This window comes from Pseudopipra pipra, chromosome 14 (assembly GCF_036250125.1).
Source record: "Pseudopipra pipra isolate bDixPip1 chromosome 14, bDixPip1.hap1, whole genome shotgun sequence".
NCBI classification, from domain to species: Eukaryota; Metazoa; Chordata; class Aves; order Passeriformes; family Pipridae; genus Pseudopipra; species Pseudopipra pipra.
In genome coordinates, this window is record NC_087562.1 from 4721432 (window position 1) to 4741301 (window position 19870).

The 19870-nt window shown below is 39.5% G+C and overlaps 1 protein-coding gene across 2 annotated transcripts; it reads left to right on the plus strand.

The window, feature by feature from the left end:
• The first annotated feature begins 2023 nt into the window (after window positions 1-2023).
• On the plus strand, window positions 2024-18546 carry BCO1 (beta-carotene oxygenase 1). Of its 2 annotated transcripts, XM_064670947.1 has the most exons (11): window positions 2024-2203; window positions 5318-5446; window positions 6780-6909; window positions 8183-8330; window positions 9183-9330; window positions 10313-10533; window positions 11393-11650; window positions 12779-12878; window positions 13690-13784; window positions 15368-15479; window positions 16117-18546. In XM_064670947.1, exons 1-11 carry the CDS (start codon window positions 2128-2130, stop codon window positions 16287-16289), a joined length of 1590 nt encoding a protein of 529 aa, XP_064527017.1. In that variant the 5' UTR covers window positions 2024-2127; the 3' UTR covers window positions 16290-18546. The 2 variants fall into 2 exon arrangements, with proteins under 2 accessions (XP_064527017.1, XP_064527018.1); XM_064670948.1 differs by lacking the exon at window positions 15368-15479 and having other exon boundaries at window positions 2052-2203; window positions 16117-16307.
• Window positions 18547-19870: the final 1324 nt, after the last annotated feature.

Genomic DNA, 19870 nt, shown 5'->3' on the forward strand with positions numbered 1-19870 from the left:
GCAACAAGAAGAAACGCTGTGAATTAATAAAATTAGACAAGTCACCTGATCCACATCTGCTGGTGATAATTACATATAATTGTAAATCAGTGCTTTGATATTTCTCCATTTCAATGTAGAAAGGGGGAAATGACACAGTTGGCAAGAAAATTCATCTCTCTATACCTTACTAAACTGCTTATTTGTCATTTATGTGAGGAAAACAACAACAACAAAAGTGTTTTGTTGGTAAATGATGTATCTTTTACTAACAAGCAGGAAAAATGAACTCTGCAAAGCTTCCTTATTTAAGTTGTACAAAATATGAGACAACACTTTCAGGCATAGACATTTGAAATTAGCTAGCAAACACATTTAGATTGATTTCAGAAGTTGTTGAATATCTCTAGCTCCTTGTTCTTCCACCCAAACATTTAACAGGTTTCCAACTATCTCAACTTGGCTGACCTTTAAACTACATGAACAGTCATGGTGGAGAAGGCAAAAGAGGTTTGAATTAATCTTTTTATTTCTTGCTTGCTCTATGGAAATCTTAATACCACTACAGATAAGACAACTCCCAGGTCAGATAATGAAAACTGCAGCATCAAGAGCTGCACACAGCAATGGAGGAGGATAATGAACACATTAAAGCAAACCAGAACATCGTGGACAGAGAAAATGTCCTCATGGCTTAGGGAAAGCAGAGTTGGGCAGCTCTGGTTTTTTGCCAGATCCTTTTCAGTCTCTAACACTGCTGAAAAATCCCTTACTTGACTTTGTGTATAAAGTAAGTCAACATCTCAATGCACACACACTCTTTCTCTCACACATATGCAAATCCCCACTTGCACATATATAGTGTACATGTGCATTTATGTGTATGTATCTGCATATGTGGATTTTAGTGCTCTTCCTCTCCTACAGCCTTCTGGTTCATTCCTGCTGTTTATTAATATTCCTAATTCCAACAAGGTCTTATATTTTCTTTTTTAATCTTGTTTCTTATTTTGTTATCTCCTGCTCCTTCAGTGCTTTCCAAAGATGGACCAAGACGTTGTCCTGGTGATCCCCTGGAGTGAAGATCAGCCATTGGACAGGCAGTGGGTTAGGAGAACAATATATAATGAGTGTATCAGAGCAGTCTGTGGCACAAATTGTGTTTTGAATAAAATAAATACGTATATTTCTAAGAGCTCAGTCAGCTTTAAGAAGTGATGTTAAAACATTTTGGGAACAATGGTGATTAAGCTGACAAAATCAGATTTTAGGGTAACCCCATAGGAAATTGCATAATATATAATTGTGCAAAGAATCTCTTCATCCTTCATGGTCAATGGAGCCTATGATTTGCTCTGCAATCACATGCTTTATATTGAAATAATTCTCTTCCCAGAGGATTTTAAAATTAACAACATTGGACTCGGTTAAGTACCTTATCTAGAAACAAAAGCATGAAGTTAAAAATCTGCCTTAATTTAAATGAATCCTGCCATACTTTCAGAGTGGTTTCAGGTCACACATGGGTGAATATGGTAGAGTGACTATTTGTGAAGAGATATTTAATTCAAAGATGTGCCACTCAGCTGACTCTGGAGCAGCTTGGATGTTAAGAAATACAGCCCGTGACTGCCCAGCGATGATAATTTGTTAACTCATAGAATAGCCCAGTTAAAATCCACAAAATGAAAGGATGATCCCCTGCTGTGAAGTGTTTGTCACTCCCAAAGAGCCAAAACCAGGCCAGTGGGGAGATGTTTTTCCTTTCCTCTCCCTACCCGCCGAACAGGACAAGCATGCCTCGCCAGCGTCCATCATTGCCCTGCAAAGCCGCAGGGGTGTTTTATCCACCCTGCCCGTGCCCGGCTGTGCCTCAGCCCCATTCCCGGGAGCACACAGGCGAGGTACGTTTTTCTCACTTTCCCCTTTCAACCGGTCAAAGAGTTAATTTTCATGCGAACGTGCAAGAATTACGGTGTGTGTGCAAGGGATTAAAGATCAGCTATTATAAATTGGCAATCTATAAGCCACCGGCCCGCGTTGCACTTTGACCTTATCTTTATATGTAACAGGAAAAAGCTGTTCTGAGCCCAGACAGAGGGGGAAGCACGGCGGCTGCCGGAGCGCCGGGCACGGCAGGGACAGGGAATGTCATCGGCGATGGAAGCGCTGTACGGCGGCAATAAAGAAGAACACCCAGAGCCCATAAAGGCCGAGGTGCGGGGTAAGTGAAGGAGAATCTGTTCTAAAACGCGCCGCTGTTTTGGTGTTTTCCAACCCGTAAAAACTGCGACACTTGTTCACCCCAAGGCGCTGGAAAGGGAAACCGGGAGAGGGAGATACGTGAGGGAATTTTGTTTAAAGGACTGATCTCAGATAATGTTTGTGACCCTGCTGGGGGCTTTTTCTCACTTCAGGGGCAATTCTGTGTACTTTTCAGAAGTCTGTTTGAACAGGGCTCACTGAAGTTGGTGGTGAGGGACGAGAGCGGGGTTTAAGCTCGGCCGCTCCCTCCTCCATGGCGCTGCTCAGGCTTTCGCTTTCTTTCTCTGGGACTCTTCCCTCCCCTCCCTCTGTCCGCTCCCACTCTGCCCGGGCTCCTGGGGGGGCTCCCGAAAATTCGGGCTCGGCATCAAGTAGCCAGGCAGCAGCACTGGCTGCCACCGGGCAGCGTTAAAAAGAGGGTTGAGAAGTTAATCCAGTAAAAACTGAGGAGTTTCCCTCAGCGGAAGTTTAAAGTGACTCTCTAGGGAGGAACCCTTGACCAGCCTGTTATTTTTCCTGGTTTCTTTTACTTTACAGAAGACTTTTTTTGCTACAGCTACAGAAGAGGTTCGTTGCCGAGAACCCCTGTTTAGTAAATCTCTGCTGTATTGTTTGCGATATGTAGTCCAAAAATGTAAGGACTCTTACACTGATTGTAAAGTCACTTCCCAAGTACAACACTTAAAAAGATGACTATTAAAACTTGCACGACTTCGTTGTTGTTCAGTTTGGTGGCTGAATGGGAAACGATTTTGTGTTAAGTCAGACGAAGTGCTTTGCTATAATGGCCTTTCAATTATTTTATGCCTTTATGGATTTATGCCTTTCAATTATTTTTTCCCTCAAGATAACTACTTATTGAAACATTTGAAGTTGTTTGCAAACAAACCATTTATCAGATCTGATCTCTATTATGCAATAGTTTATTTGAACAAAGACTGCATATTTCAGAAAATAAAGTTATATATATGAAATATTCCTATATATAAAATTTCATCGCTAAAGAAAACTCATAGAGAACCTTGACCTCTTTAAATATTTTGCTAGTCCTGAGCTCTGCCAGTATTTTGGCTCCTTGTTACTCAATATGTACACTGTAAATATAAACATGTACTTTTAAGATCAGCTGCAACTTAACCCATGCTCTCCATGGGAGCCATGTACAGCCATGTCTGAGACTCTGTTGCTACAATAGTTAATAAATATCCAAATATTTGAGGGCCCTGTGTCACTGTTGTGTCCTCACATGGTAGGGAAAAGAATAAAGTCCAGATTTTTAAAGGAATATAACACTTTAGGCTGCTCACTGGTACCAAGTGTGATTTACAAAGTGATTGGTACCAAGTGTGAAATGGTTAATTCCCACTAAGATGAATTTTCATCTGAAAACCTCACTAGCTGACCCTTTGCTCCATGTTTTCCATACTGAAAATATGCCAGAAACTACACTGAATTGCTCCAGAAGTTTCAGAAGCTGTATTAAATCCACAGTGCCTTAAAACGAAGATCCTCTTTTCCCCCTGTTTATCTCTTCCAGCAAAATTATTTTATTGGCCTGTCCTGAAACTTTTTGAGCATCATTACTCTAATACACGGGAATAATCTCTAAACAAAATTTTTAGCCCTAATAGCTGCAAGATGTTGCCTGAATTGCCCATAATATGGGAGAAATAGCAAAGCTTCAACCTGCTACTGCCAGATAACAGGAAGTATAGAAAGGGAAGTGGCAAGAAGAAAAACATTTGTGTTTTAGGCACGTAAAAAGACTCAACTTGTGCAGCAGTTAATGTTCAGTAGTCAACCAAATGAAAATCATGGATTTATTTTGAATATGTACTTTCTGAAGCTCATAATGCTATTCTCTCTGAAGGATTTTTTTTCTTTTGCTAACTGGTGATTTCTTCACTGTCTTCCCACCAGCTATTTTTAGTTACTCAGGTTCATCATACACAAAAAAAGTACTATAATTGTTGCTTTGGAACTTCTTATGTTAGAGAGGGAAGTAAGATTTGGTTTTCCAGGGTCTTGTAGGGGAAAAAAAAAAAAAAAAAGGAGAAAAAAAAATTCTTCATCTGTTGTGTCAACAATTTTTTATCTTCCTCATGTATTCCAGAACTGTGACCCTGATGAAGTTATGCCCTAATGATGGGTGATGGCTGCCCAGTCCCTGGAGTTGTTCAAGGCCAGGCTGGATGGGGCTTTGAGCAACCTGCTCTAGGGGAAGGTGCCCCTGCCCAAGGCAGGGGGGTGGAACTAATTAAGGTCCCTTCCAACCCAAACTATTCTATGAATCTATGATTCTAACTGTGTGGAGGAGCAGTATGTAATTTTAAATGTTCCCTCAGGAGGCATACACAAAGAGAAACAAGTGAGGCTTTTCATTTCATATATGCCATGCTTTTGTTCATCTCTTTAACCCCAATGACATTCTTTAATTGTTGTCATTCTGTGAGTCAAATGGTAGGTAATATTTTTCTTGCAGAGATTTGATGAGGAACATTTCTGATTGAAAGCTCAACAGTACTTACATATTTTCAGTATAATATTCCTACACTTTATTTGTGTACAAAGCACCACATTATGACCAATGTCACAGAAGCACTCCCAAAATGACACTACATTATGCTGTGTAATTTAATTAATGGGATTTTTACTGGAATTAATTTAGCCTGAAGTCTAAATTGATATACTGGAGGCCAGTGCAAGTCATCTAACCCATAAAATATGTTTATTTCTGATAAGCTGTAGCTTTTCCTGGCACGAATAAAAGGGTTGAAATGTATCACTGTAAAATCTGAGTGCAGCAAAGAAAGGTCCAACTTTATTTGCTTCCTGATAATTAACAAATTACACTCCAGCAATCTCATCTTCTTATAGTAATCTCATATAACAATAGAGTCATGCAGAATGCTGCATTTTTGAGCAAGGAAATTTTAGTGACCCCAAACTCCAACATAATTGTGTGGTACTGCAAATCTTAACACCAGTAGTCTGTGTAGCCCTTAGGAAAACTGTCCTGGAATAGGCCCCTCCCCTAAATGAATGGATACTGGTAACTCCTTGCTGTTTCTAGGTCAGCTGCCCACTTGGTTGCAAGGGATCCTTCTCCGGAATGGCCCAGGGATGCACACCATAGGGGACAGCAAGTACAACCACTGGTTTGATGGCTTGGCTCTGCTGCACAGCTTTACATTTAAAAATGGTGAGTTGTTGCACATGACACTAAAAACAGCTCCAGCCCCCATATTTTGGTGCCTTACGTTGCTAATTCTGTTTTGAGCTGGATTAGAGTGTTTGAGGTTTTTTCTGCGGCGTGGCTTGTGTGGGAACTGCTGTGGGGAAGGTCTTTCCAAGCACCCTCCCACCTCCCTGTCTGCAGCAGGAGTGTCTCTGCAGGGCTGTTATCAGGGAGATGTTATATTATCCTTTTTTCAAGAGTGCCAAAGTTCAGTGTTGACAGCACAAAACCAGCTCTGGGCAGGTCACTGCAGGGCAGCCTTTCCCTTCCATCCAGAGCAAGAAAACCTCTGCTGTTTTAAAATGGATCAGCCCTGTAATATCTGGAGATTTTCTGTTGTGGATGAGCAGCCTAATTTAAGGGAAGACTAACATTCCCCTTTGGGGATTTGGTTGCAGCTATAACAGCTGCCAGCAGAGTAACTGGGCCACTGTGTCACTTCACACATCAAACCTCACTTAGGTATATTTGACACCCCTACAGTCCATCCTCCTGCTTGTCATCTTTATGGGGGAAAACAGGCAGCTCCTCTATCCTAAGTAATTGCATTTTTTTGTTTTCAGTTAGAGCATTTTTCATTCATTCAGCTGTTTTACAGTGTGAGGCAGGATGGTTTACACCTAGATTCTTGTGGCAAAAAGTATATGTCTATAAAAAAAAAATGGTATTTACTCCTGCCATCCTCCAATCCTAGTGCTCACTGTTTAGTTTTCATTTCTGTGATTGGAAGCATTTAATGCATTTAATGCAACTGCAGGATCTCCTTGCCTGTCCAGATCTATATCCTTAACAAAATAACCTATAAATAAATGTTTTTTTTTTAAATTGCCAGTATGTTTTAATTATCTAAAACAAACAGAGCTCACTTAGTTCAAGTGTAGGGGGCCATTAAATATTTTAGGGCAGACATTGATTCCTTCAAGCAATTTGTTACTCTCTCATAACTCGATTTTGCCAAAAGAGGAGATTTATCACATCAGTACATGGACTGTATAATTAATCATTTTTGCACAGTGTTTTATTTTACTGGAACAATTTATCCAAATCCCTCCTTTCCCCTCAGAAGTCCCCCAGTACTGCCCAAAAGTGTTGGGAGTCAGAGAATCTTGACAAATTGCTACCCATCTCAGCAGCCACAAAGCCTTTCAAAACAGGGAGTTAGGGGCATTGTTGGTTTTGTTCCAAACTGTTGTTGGCTAAAGGACAGCTGCTTGAGAAACTTTGGCTTTACCTGATTTGCTAATTTTCTGAAGATCTAAGTCTAAAATGTGATGGAAGCCTGTTTGTTGTTCCTCAGGTGAAGTTTACTACAGAAGTAAGTACCTCCGAAGCGACACGTACAACTGCAACATAGAAGCAAACAGAATCGTGGTGTCTGAGTTTGGCACTATGGCTTATCCAGATCCGTGTAAAAACATATTTGCCAAGTAAGCAATGCTTTCCCCAACAAGATTCTTCTGTTTACTTCTCTCCCTGTTTACCCTGACACATCTGTAATAAAATTGGTTCGGCAAATTTACAGTTACTAAATATTGAGAAGGCCTCTGTGGATTAGCCTAAGGCAAACACTGTAAATTGATTTTGTCACCAGTGTTGGCTGGTTTGTTCACTCAGCGCAAACAGATTCTGTAAAAAACAAACATTTTCTTTCTCGTGCTTTTCGCAAAACTTACGATACTGTAAGGGGAGAAGCAGCAAGAGAGGAAAAGATCACAGAATCACAGAATGTGCTGAGTTGGAAGGGGCCCACAAAGGTCATCAAGCCCAACCCTTAGCCCTGCCCAGGACTAAGAGATGGGGAAGGAATTAATGCAAAGTCTATTCAACAAAAAGAAGAGAAGCATCAATAACTGCAAAAATCAGAAAAGCTTTTTGAGTAAAGCTGAGAGGCGAGGTGTGAGCCATCATGTTATCCTTGGTCTTGTAAGATTGGCTGTAGGTATTCCCTAACAAATGCCAATAGCTCACCCCTCTGTACTTCCTGGCTGAACCTTGAAGTGATATTTGGTAAGAAAACATGCAGGAACAGTTCTTGCAGAACAGCTGATAATGTTGCAAGTCGTTCCCCTGAGATCAGATGATTTTCTTCCCTCTTCCAGCACTAATAGAGTAACTGGCATTTTAAGTTCAAAAGGGATATAAGCAACTTTGTCTTGGCTTCCAGGGACTATGATAAAATCCTACACTTATAAGAAAGGCTTTGGAGCCCATGTGTGAAGTTTGATCTTTGAAATCATAATTGTGATATGGGATGACACTGGGAACAAAAATATTCCTTCAGGGAGTATATGACTATCTATTTATGAAGGCATACACTGAAAAACCATCCAGCTTTTAGGTAGGAACTGCTAGGCCAAATTTTCCCAAGGTAGGCACAGGAGAGTGTGTAATTAGCCCATCCTGCTAAAGCAGTGCATGTGCTAGAGCTGACAGCAGGAATGGGCCTGGATGCCCATTTGTGCATGGAAAAACATTTGCTTGCGTGCCCTTAACCCTCCCCCAGGCCAAGGGCATTGGAGAAGTCCATCTCCTTTGCCTTTCCACCCTTTCCACCGAGGCAGTGTGGGAGCTGCCAGGAGAGGGCACAGCAAGGAGAGACAGCCCCAGGTCACACTGCCCGGGTGACTTGTGCTCTGTGCAGGGGAAAGCAGCTCCAGCTTCCAGCCCTAACGAACCCATTGGGAATTTCCCTCTGTACAGGGCATTCTGCTATTTGTCTCACACCATTCCTGAGTTCACAGACAACTGCCTGATCAACATTATGAAAGCTGGGGATGATTTTTATGCTACCAGCGAGACCAACTTCATCAGGAAAATTAATCCACAGACTCTGGAGACGTTGGACAAGGTATAAACCTCTGTCTGTCCTTTTAGTTCCTTGTCTGCTAGTGTATAAAGTTTCAGGCTGACTGATAAGGATCCTTGAACACATGCAGGACACAAAATATTTTTCTTCTACTGTTGCCTTACTTTTGAAATCGTGGCAAAGTGAAATAGTGAAGGTACCAGATCTTTCAAGGACTCCTGAAATCAAATTTAAATCCCATGTGGTTTGGGAAAAGTGGGGCTTTGGGCAAGTTCACTTGTACATAATCTAGCAAGGTTGCAGGAATAATACCACAATCACATGATTATTTTGAATGATTGCCATTATTATGTATCTCAGTTATAAAATTATTTACATAATTATCAAGTCAGTAGGTCAGTTATATGACTACTTTTCAAGAACCTTATGCAAGATATTACTTAATTATCCAAATGGAACCTTGATATATGGAAATATACAATGAGGTTTTTTCTAGCACGCAGTACAGTTTGAGTGCAGCTTCCAAAATTTAAATCAAACAGAAATCTTTTTGCTCCAGCAGGTTGCCAGACCCACAGCCCTGTTAAATAAACTGATTCCAGGGTGAAATGGGAATTCACACAGGAATTTCTTCAGCTGATCCTCCCCTGGTGTTATGTGGCTGCAAGGGAGGGGTGACTGTAATTCAGATTCTGTAACTTAGTTTTAGCCTTGAATTAGGAAATGATTTGACACAAGCCATTTGGTTTAAATATTTAAATTTCAAGATTGTTTGAAAATGGGGTGCCATTAAAGGGTACCAGTGTTAAAAAGCTGATGGATTTGTGGTGTTAGCTGAGATCAATTTTAATTCTCTTACACTTCTCTCAGACCTCTTATTGTATCATTTTCCAGGTTGACTACAACAAATACGTAGCTGTAAATGTGGCAACTTCTCATCCACACTATGACAGTGCTGGAAATATTTTCAACATGGGCACTTCAATAGTTGATAAAGGGAGGACAAAATACGTCCTATTTAAGATTCCTTCCTCGGTGCCAGGTAAGATATCTCTTTTATTGGTATTTTCTAGAAACTTGTTAGCAATTTCTTTTCTTCTGAGGGTAAGGAGGAGTGATACAGCTCATCTAGCAACCAGTGGTGTTCATTTTCTTAATTTCAACTTATTGTGAACTTCGTGTTAACTGCTTAGCCTGTCTGGGCATGTGCTCTTACAAAGGTCCATCCTGAGTACTGTGTAAAGAGGGTATTTCAGTAGGAAGGACCTTACTTTCAGATGAAGATTTGAAAAACAATTTTCTCTATAGGGCAGTATATATAATTGGAAGTTGTAAATTTTAATTTCTTCATAAACAAAAATTCTCACAAAATGCTGATACTGTGATGATAGGGAAGCAAATAATACCTAATATAGAGCAAATTCCTCTCTAACCTGGCTTACACTGGGCCTTGCTGAAACACCATCCTTTGTTCACAGAGCAAATCCCTTACTTTATTTCCTTCAAATAATATTTTGTGTGTGTGTGGTGTTGTTTAAAATCAGCTGCTAATGGGATGCCTGGCCCTTGCTGAACAATCAAGAGGCCTCCAAGAGCTGCAAGATCAGTTTGTAATTTCTAGCTGTAATTTCAAACAAAGTCAATACAGGTCAAGCAGGAACATCTCCTTAGCAGTTAAAAAATACGGGGACATTTGAACTCCTTTTAAAAGCTACTGATTTAAGTGAACACCTTTCTCCTCTATACTGGAAATTCTGAAGGCAGTAACCAGTGGAATCAAATCCCAAGACAAGGGGGCTCTGCCTGAATGGATCTGGCATTGTGATTTCACTGTGTTGCTTCACTGGGATGCAAACTTCTATGTTAATTATACAGTAGTAAACAAACCACTTTCTTAACAGGAAAATGCAACTAAAACTGAGAGGAACCTGTTCTTCTATGCATGGGAGAAACCCAAGCACAAGTTTGAATAGGAACTTATTATAAATATATTTTAATTTTTGACCGTTTTTGTTTATATTCAGAACAAGAAAAGAAGAAATCTTGTTTCAAACACCTGGAAGTGGTTTGCTCCATCCCTTCTCGCTCTCTGCTCCACCCCAGCTACTACCACAGCTTTGGAATCACAGAAAATTACATCATCTTCATAGAGCAGCCCTTCAGGCTGGATATTGTCAAAATGGCAACTGCTTACATCCGAGGGGTGACCTGGGCTTCCTGCCTTGCCTTCAGTAAGGATGACAAGGTATTCTTCCTGATGCTGAGCAAGGGAGTCAGGCAGGCCAGTGACCTCTTCCATGCTGTTCTGTTGTCATCTGGTTCATTAATTTCAATAGTCCCTTGTTTTTTTAAACCCTTGGCTTTCACGTTGCACTGTTTGTTTAGAAGTTGTCTTTTTTTGAATAATATCTCCCATGTCCAGAAATTTCACAAATAAATATGCTGAAGCTCTTGAGACAGAGGGTAGTTTAGAAAGTAGGTACTGTTAGAAATACTGTGTTCTAGCAGAGAAATTCCAACCTGCACCAGCACCTGAGACACTTTCAGTTGCTCCTGGCCCAAACAAAATGCTGTGGATGAGATCTGCTCTGGGGGCATTGCATGTGATAGAACCAAATTGGTGGAGCAGCCTGCACTGAACAAAAGGAGAGTCTTTCACTGTGGCAACTGAGGGAAAAAACCTGTTTTCTGAGGACCATGTTTCCACTTATTGATGCTCTGGCCATCAATAAATGGGACTTGCTGGGGTACAGGGCATCAGCACAGAGCAGTACAGAGACCCTCAACCAAGGCAGATTTATTTAACTTAAAAAGAGAGCAGGGGATTTTCCAGGTTTTACTGGAAAATTTCAATCCTCAGCCCAGCCCAAAAGTAATTTGCAATAGTAAAAGGAGCTTAAAGCTCTTCCACACTCATTTTATTCCATCATTTTTTGGTCTTCAGGTTGGAACCTCTTATCTCCCAGCAGCAAACCCCCAGCTCTTACTGTGCTTCAGTAGACAGACAGTGATTAGAATGGTGATGGTTACCATTAGAAAACAGTTTTCTAAATAGCTATTTGCTGACTATGAACAGTTTTCAATAACATTTTTTTATCTTTCAGACTTGGTTTCACTTTGTAGACAGGAAGACTAAAAAGGAAGTGTCCACCAAGTTTTATACTGATGCCATGGTGTTTTTCCACCATGTAAATGCTTATGAAGAGGATGGCCACATTATTTTTGATATTATTTCCTATACAGACAATAGCTTATATGACATGTTCTATTTAAAAAACTTGAATAAAGACTTTGAAGAGAACACCAAGCTCACCTCCATCCCGACCTGCAAACGATTTGTCGTTCCTCTGCAGTTTGACAAGGTAGAAAGAAAATGGCTGTTTAATGTGTTCTTTGATCAGTAATTTCAAATACATCAGTGTGATCAATGGGTGAATTACTAGTTGCCAGCCTTTATGTGCAAATTTCTGATTCTGGGATACACCAAATGGGCAGGAGGTTTGTTTTGTGTACGTATTGTGAGAAATGGCAGCAAACATCTGGGCACAGTTACGTGGATCCAGGTGCTGACACCATCCCTTGTGGAGAACAGGGCTATTGGGAACATGGCATTCTCTTACCAGGGAGATTATTTGTTAAATGCCATCAAATACAAGCAGATATATCACCTTGGCTGCTGGCTGCAAGGGCATGTGTGAGGTTTTTCACAATCTGTTTACTGCACTTTACTGGAAGCCTACATTTAATACACACACGCTCCCAACCATTGCAGTGGTTATATTAAAGTAAGAAGATTTCATTTAAGTGTGAGATACACCAGGAAGAGAAAAGATTTTATCTTTCAGTTTAATTTAAAACATCATTTTACATCATTGTTTGCACAGAAGATCTTATACTGCCCAGCAACTTGGGCAAGTTTCTGCCTGATACTTTTGGAATGGATATTACTTTTTCTTTCTACATCCTGGAATCTTGCTGCTTTGTTCATGTTTCAGAAACAGCTCTGCAGCACTGACAAAGGACGTGTTGGATCACACCAGCTGTTCAAACTACCCTGTGCAACCTTAAGAATTCAGCAGTAGCACATTAAAGAGTGTATTACACCTATTTTTGCACTTGATTTTTAGCAGGTGCAAAAACCTAACATTGGTGACTTCTAGTGGGAGTTTGATACCCAATTCTTTGAAACCCATCTTCATTCATTTAATTCACAAATTTGTTGTACTTTTGGAACATAGCCACATGTATCTAAGGACTCAGTGTGATTCAAAATGATTATTCTATGATATACTAAAATACTATGAGTATAACAAGATTTCTCATGAAAACCTCACAATGTTACAAGATAAACACCATAAGAAGGATCTTCTTGAAAGCTGATTATTTGTTTACTCCCCACATTGTTTATATTAATATCAAACACGATGATAAATCTAAATTAGAAGCATATCCTAACAGACACAAGGGTTTTCAGTGTATATCTCTTTCAGGACGCTGCAGTAGGTTCTAATTTAGTCACAATTCCCTCCACTGCAACTGCTGTAAAGGAGAAAGATGGGATCTACTGCCAACCTGAAATACTGTGTGAAGGTGAGACATGACCATTATACAGATCTCAAATACATTCTCCTACACACACAGAAGTGTGTTCTCATAATGCCTGAGAGCTGCTCATATATGGAAAATCTTTATAAAGCGAAGGGAAATGACACTTTTAATAACCATGCTTAGTGTAGATATTGACAGTATATTTTTTTCTTCTTTACTGCCTTCCTCTGGGTCTATCCAGTAATACATGACCCTGAACATTTAAATGCCTGATGTTACATCAGTTTTGTGTTAATACAGGATCCCAAGTCTGATGTCACATCTATTAATAGGGCTTGCAAATCTACCTGTTACAAGAGTCATTTTAGTTAAATGGGTCTGTTATAAATAGTACCTTCAGTTTTTACTGTATTTTATAATGTTTGCCTTGAAAAGCGGATTTTTAACCTTTTTTCAGGGGATAATAACAGGAATATGCAAATAGTATATATTTAGCTAAAGTGAAAGTAATGTCTTAGAATGGTAGCCTCCAGTTTTATCTCAGTTGTTCAGGTCATGTATTTATGAAGAAAGAAAAAAACCCACACCGAAAAAAACCTTCATAAATTCCAGTATAATGAATCCCTAAGAATGAAATATCATCAGTTTTTGAACTAACAACCCTGGCTTAATTATATTAACACCCATCTTCTGCTTCTTAGAAATTTAGACATACAAACTCTATGCAACATCTTTATTAAACAGTGTCAGGGTTTTCCACAGGGCAGAACTTCCTGATGATTGCTATATGCAAATGTACATTTCAGTTATTTTTCTTTTCTTGTTCCTAACTCCTGAACTTTATTTTACCCAGGGATAGAACTGCCTCGCATCAACTATGACTATAATGGCAAAAAACACAAGTATGTCTTTGCAACGGAAGTGCAGTGGAGTCCAATTCCTACAAAGGTATAATTAACATTTACAAAGTCAGTGTTTTCCCATTTGTGTGTCAATCACATGCAAAGAAACACGAAAAGCCTGAATTCTTATGAGGGTAAGCTCATGTTGTAGCATTTCCCTGATAAAGTATTGATAAACTCAGGCATCTCTCTCCAGCTTTCTATTCCCACAAAGTCTCTGGAATAGTTACTGAGACCCTCAGTTTTCTGCTCTATTGGGCTGAACCTTCTGTAATGTGCCAAGAGCTACAAAGGAGGGAGTAGGAAGAAGTAGTGATAGATGTACATATTTAATACTATTTTCCTTTTCAAAACCTAACTAAAAAAAATAAGATATTGCAAAGCTACCTAATAAACTTGAAATATTAAAACAATATCTAATTTTTCAGAAAGCTTTATATTTTATTGGCTGGTTCTCTCTTAGAGGGTAGCAAATGCTTTGTTTACCTGTGCATGATGGCAGCTTTTCAGGAGGCAGTCTTTAGTGTTAATATTTGAAGGTAAGAATGTTATACAGACAAACTCACTCTTTACAATTCTTGTTCTGTGACTACAAGGCAGCACAAATTGAGGTCACTGTTGGTTCTTGTATATAATTACCACAACTGATTACAAAATAAAGCTGGATTTCTGCATGATGCAAGAAAATTTATTGCAGCATATCTGACAGAAGCTCAAACAAATCTGCAAGTTTGTGATTTCCAGTGTAGATAATCCCTGATTGACTTAAACATAACAAAAGATGCTGTTAGGAGATTTTCTTTTTTACATCAGTTGCACTTTAATGAATGCAAGCACAACAACCACCACGTATAATCCACATATAATCCAATATAATAAGGTAAAGTCTGTCAGTGAAATTGCTGTAATCTTGAAGTTAGACGAGAGAATTCTTCCAAATTCTCCCTCCACTAATCAGAATAGTTTCACTTTTGTGTATACATATTTTTTGGCTTAAGATCAAAAGGGAAAAGAATAGAACTGCATCTGTGTGGGTAGAGAAGAGGCCTTAATGGAATTGAACTGAAAATGCCAGGCATCCCCTCTGGCAATTGGTTTAGCCACTCAGTGAGATGAAAATCCACACTCTGCTCCTTCAGTAAATTCCAGTGTCTGCCCCACTGGTTTAATCTTTACCCCTCACTATGAATAGCCTTGGTTCTGGCATAGGTACCCTACTGCACAATAGGAGGCCTTGAGAAATAGGGAAAATAATTCACAGGATTAGAAAATGTTTTCTGCTCTACTGCAGAATCTCAGTGAATTGGCACAAGGACTTAAATGTCCTGGGCCTTGGACTCTGTAGAGTGAGGGCATTATTGACACTGAAGATCTCGTGATCTGTGTTTGTAAACTATAAATGGAAGGTGCAATCGTAATCCAACGAAATGAAAAGAACGTTGTGTGATTATGCAGCCACTAAATATGACTCCAAAATTTAACATTTTCCAGGTGTTTCCTTCTTGTGCCTTGTTGCTCCTTAACCCTTAGCATTGGTGCCCCCTGCCAGCTGTGTGTTCACATTGTACCTTTGGAAAAAGCTACTGTTGGGGTCACTGACATTTTTCTTTTCTGGTCACAACAATTTAGATTGCAAAATTTAATACCCAGACAAAGGAAATGCTCCACTGGGGAGGGGAGGACTGCTGGCCATCAGAGCCCATCTTTGTTCCCAGCCCTGATGCAAGAGAAGAGGATGACGGTAAAATAACGACAACATTCCGAAAGCTGGGGTTACATGAGTTTTGTATTAAATCTTACAAGTTTTATTGTTCTTAGTCAAGAAAGCTGGGTTCATGCTTCCACTGGGAGATTAAAATTAGCACCAGCCATTTTATTCCTGCAGACAGAAAACCAAAGTAACAATAGACCAAAATCAGCTTCGTAATGTCTCAACAGAGCCATAAACAATAAAACTAATGCTTAGGATTTTCCAGAGAGCCACTCAGAGATGGATTTATCAACAGTGGGAAGTCAGTGATGTTACCAGTGAGAACCAATGGCACTGCAAATACTCCTGTAATCTCCATCCAGTTCTGCTCTCAGCTGAGCCCTTGCAAAGCCAAATGGCAAACAGCTGAAAGGATGAGCCCCAAAAATACCAGGAACAGTTTGGTGTTGGTTTGCTTGTTTTCCCTCCCAATGAACTGCAGGCAGACCAGCAGAAAGCACAGAAGAGAAGCATCCATTAGTTCTTGAGCACTCTCAGTAAAGTACTCGATCTAAAAGCACTTAGTATTCTAAAACTCGCAGGGAATAAGAACTGTTTCCTGACAGTGTTATCTTTCCTGCTTGGTGTAACTATTATATGCTTCTAATTCTTCATTTGTACATCACAGGTGTTGTTCTGACCTGTGTTGTGAGGACTGATCCAGAGAACGCACCCTTCCTACTTGTCTTGGATGCTAAAACATTCACAGAATTGGGACGAGCCACAGTAGATGTAAAAATGCATCTGGACCTGCATGGAATGTTTATACCAGAGCAAGATTTGAAGACTGAGACTGAATAAAATGCTCTTTGTCTTATTGCACAGACCAAGACAACCTTCTACTGAATGGGGGAAAATATCCTTCAGGAACAACCTTCTCTTATGACAAGAAATGACTAATTATAATCTCTTCAATATCTATATATAATCTCTTATAAGAGATAGCAATGACTTTTGTTACAAATTCTTATATGCACAACTGGTCTATCACTGTTCCAAAAGAAGAATTATGAGTATGAAGTGCTAATGTTTTATACAACTCACGGGGCAGGGAATAGGAGACAAAGGTAGCAAGAAATGTTTTATTTGAGCAGGCTCAAGCTTTGTGAGGCAATGAAGGACTGTATTTATAGGGTGACGCATGGCATGAGTCACAGATGGCTGCAGGTCATGGAACTTCCATGGACTGTTGCAAGACTGCAGCTGACAATGAAAGTTGTCTCCTGCCAGAAGAACCTCATGTTAAACTATCTACTATATTAATAATTCATGACAGTGTATTCTCTTGGTGCTTGATTTCTTAAATTCCACCATAACCAAAGTATTACGTTGAGGTGCTACATTTTTCTTATCCAGAATCCACAATACTGCAGCTTTGCTAGTCATTTCATGGGGTATTTCTCACTTTTATGTTGACAAAACCAAGTAACTTTATTGAAATAGAGTATATATTTTTATGTATCATTCAATTATACTTTAGTGATACTCAGTCTTAAGCACTTTGTATTTAAATCAGTTTTCCCTGAGGACAATATCTGACATTTCATGTAACTAGATGATTACATGTGTAAAAGATAAAAAAGAATTGCAGTATTTATTAATATTGCTACTCGTGTCTGTTAATAACAGTATGTATGTGAATGAGGGCAGTGTATTTCTAGCAGAACTCAAGACACAGGAACAACAAACTGTTTAGGGAAAGAGTGAAAGATCTAATCTAGGTCTCATCTGAACCACACAGAAGCTGAAACTATATACAAGCTGTTGTTGCCAGAGCTGAGCATTTGCTTTATGTCTGCTTAGGAGCATCCATATTCTCACATGGCTTTATCATTGCCTGTACCTGATGCTTCCTAATAAAAGTGCCCAACTCTCACTAACAGGCACAATTAAAAAGTGCATTTCAACATCAAGTTCATAAAGTGCCAAGTACAGTGGGACTGGTTTTTGTTACAGGAATGGCATTTCCTAATCCCCTGAGTGTATTTCTGTTTCCCTGTTCAGGGCATTGATTTTTCTTTAAATGAGAGCTTTTTTGCTTTGAATTGTATTTTCCTGTTGTACATACATTTACTGTTGGAGGCATCTTTACTGACAGAGAAAACCAGGTGTACATCCATGCATTTAGGTGTTCATCTGGTCTGTCCATATCACACACAGCTCAGGTATCTCTCACTTTTATACACACATTCTCACAGTGTCTGTGCTGCTCATGCTGTTTTACAGGTAGGAAGCAGAATGAAATCGTGGTCATTTACTATCTCCCCATCACATGAGAATCTGGGCCTTGGTGACTTGTTCATGGTTACCTGAGATGTTTAGAGCAGAGCAGGAACTGCACCAACATCAGCCACGGTTCCTGTCTGCTCTGTAACAACTAGGACTCAGTTTCTCTGCTTAAGTCTTTGCACTTTATAAGTATAAAGAATATACAGGCTATTTTTAGTGTTTAAAAAAAAAAAGTCACTGTGGTCAGGTTTAGTTAAAATATGCAGTTTTGGGCATTCAGAGGTTTACATGTTCCACAGAATGGAAATAAATACTTCAGTAAGGTGTGTCTGCAGAAATAGTCACCTCTAGTGTTTCCAAGGCATGTTAACACTAGTATCTAAGAGAAGTTTATCTTCTATAGAAGAAATTGAATTCCATTTTTGTATGTAATATGAAGCTGGTATGGAAGGAAAGATTAGTGATATTGGCAAAAGACACCAGCTCTGGAGTTGTTCCTTTTGATCTGAAAAAGTTTGGATTTAACAAGTGCCCACAAATATTTCTGAAACTCTAAGATGGCAATGAATCAAAAGTCTAACCATTATTATAGATTGTATTTTAAGATTTTTTTCTTCAGAATTTCTTCTGTAGAACTCATGGGGTTATGGTTTTGGATGATCATGAGTTTGGACACAGGAGTTAATTGACTTCTGAGGAACTAATTCTTACTGGTAGAGATGACACGATAGGGGAACACTCACCATAAAAGCAACCTGTAGTCTAAGAAAGTAAACCTGTTATTTACATTCATGCAGAAATAATGTAGAAAATAAATTGTAAGATCTTGTCTTGGGTATGATTTTTTAAACAAAATGGGCCACATTCCCTTGGTCAGTATTACACAGGACTTGATTAGCATCAAGTCTGTAGCCAACCTGAAGAGAAAAACAGTGATGTAAATCTGGATTTGCCAATCCCAGTATCCTCCTGCGGCAGAGACAAGAGGGATAATAAAACCACGTGGCTAATCACAAATTTGTTCAAGAATGTTTTTAGTGGTTGCAATACTAATCTGATGAAACATCTACCCTGAATATGGTAACACACCATATCATTTCCAGGCTGACAGCAGCACAGGGAATGTAGATAGGCTTTGCCAAGTGGCTGCATGGCTTGTGGGTTTTTTTGATGTGGCAACATGGCACGTGGTAATGAGTGTCATTTGGTTTGCTGCTGACAAACTGTGAAATCTCAAGGGCAGAAAGGTTTGAGTCTTCTTTTGCAGAAATTTAAGCCATAAATTAGCCCAGTAAAGCTCATGGAGTTATTGGAATGGCTTAAAACAAATCTAGATTGAGTGACTGCAAATAAAACTAGTAAGGATAGGTATCTCAACTGAAAAAAGTATATACTAGAGTGATAGAATCAGGCCATGGGTATGAATCATATCATTACTTCAGAGCTGTTACAAGTGGACCTTGGTAGAGTGGTTTGGTTTGTTGTTGTTTTGGTTTTGTTTTTTCTACCAAGACTTTCATTAAATCGAACAAATAACAAGGTATAATAAATAATTTGTTCTCTAAAAGTGGGTATTATCTGTTACACCTTGTCCTATTGCCCCACATTTGCAGCAGGAGGAAGCAGAAACACTGTTTACTAGGACGAGTCAAAAACCAGAAATACAACAATGTTTTCCTGTGTAACAGGAGGCACGGAAGCACACCGGTGTCTTTCTTTTTAAATAACCAGGCCACTCAATGACAGCTTTTGCAATAATTCAAACCACTGTTCCCCTGGGTATGCAATTACCACAGTATTAATAACAAGCAGTCAAGGTGCAGGGTGCTCTCTGCCTTCATTACCCTCAAAGAGAGTTGGGAATGTGTCCTCTGGATCTGTTGTGCTCCTCCTCATTCTACACTTGACATCCTGAGTAATTACACCCAAGCCAAGAAGAAGTGGCCTTCTAATATTTGTAAATGGGTAGTATAACCATAAGTGTTGCAAAGTTGCTGGTGTTTCATGCACATTAGCATGATTTTAGGCCTCCATGAAACATCCTCTGCTCCTAAAATTCTTGTTCAGAGCTGCGCAGCAAACCTGGAGCCTGGTGCTCAGGTAAGCACTGTAAGCACTGGCTCAAAGGGGGCTGTGCCCACTCCCCACCCAGG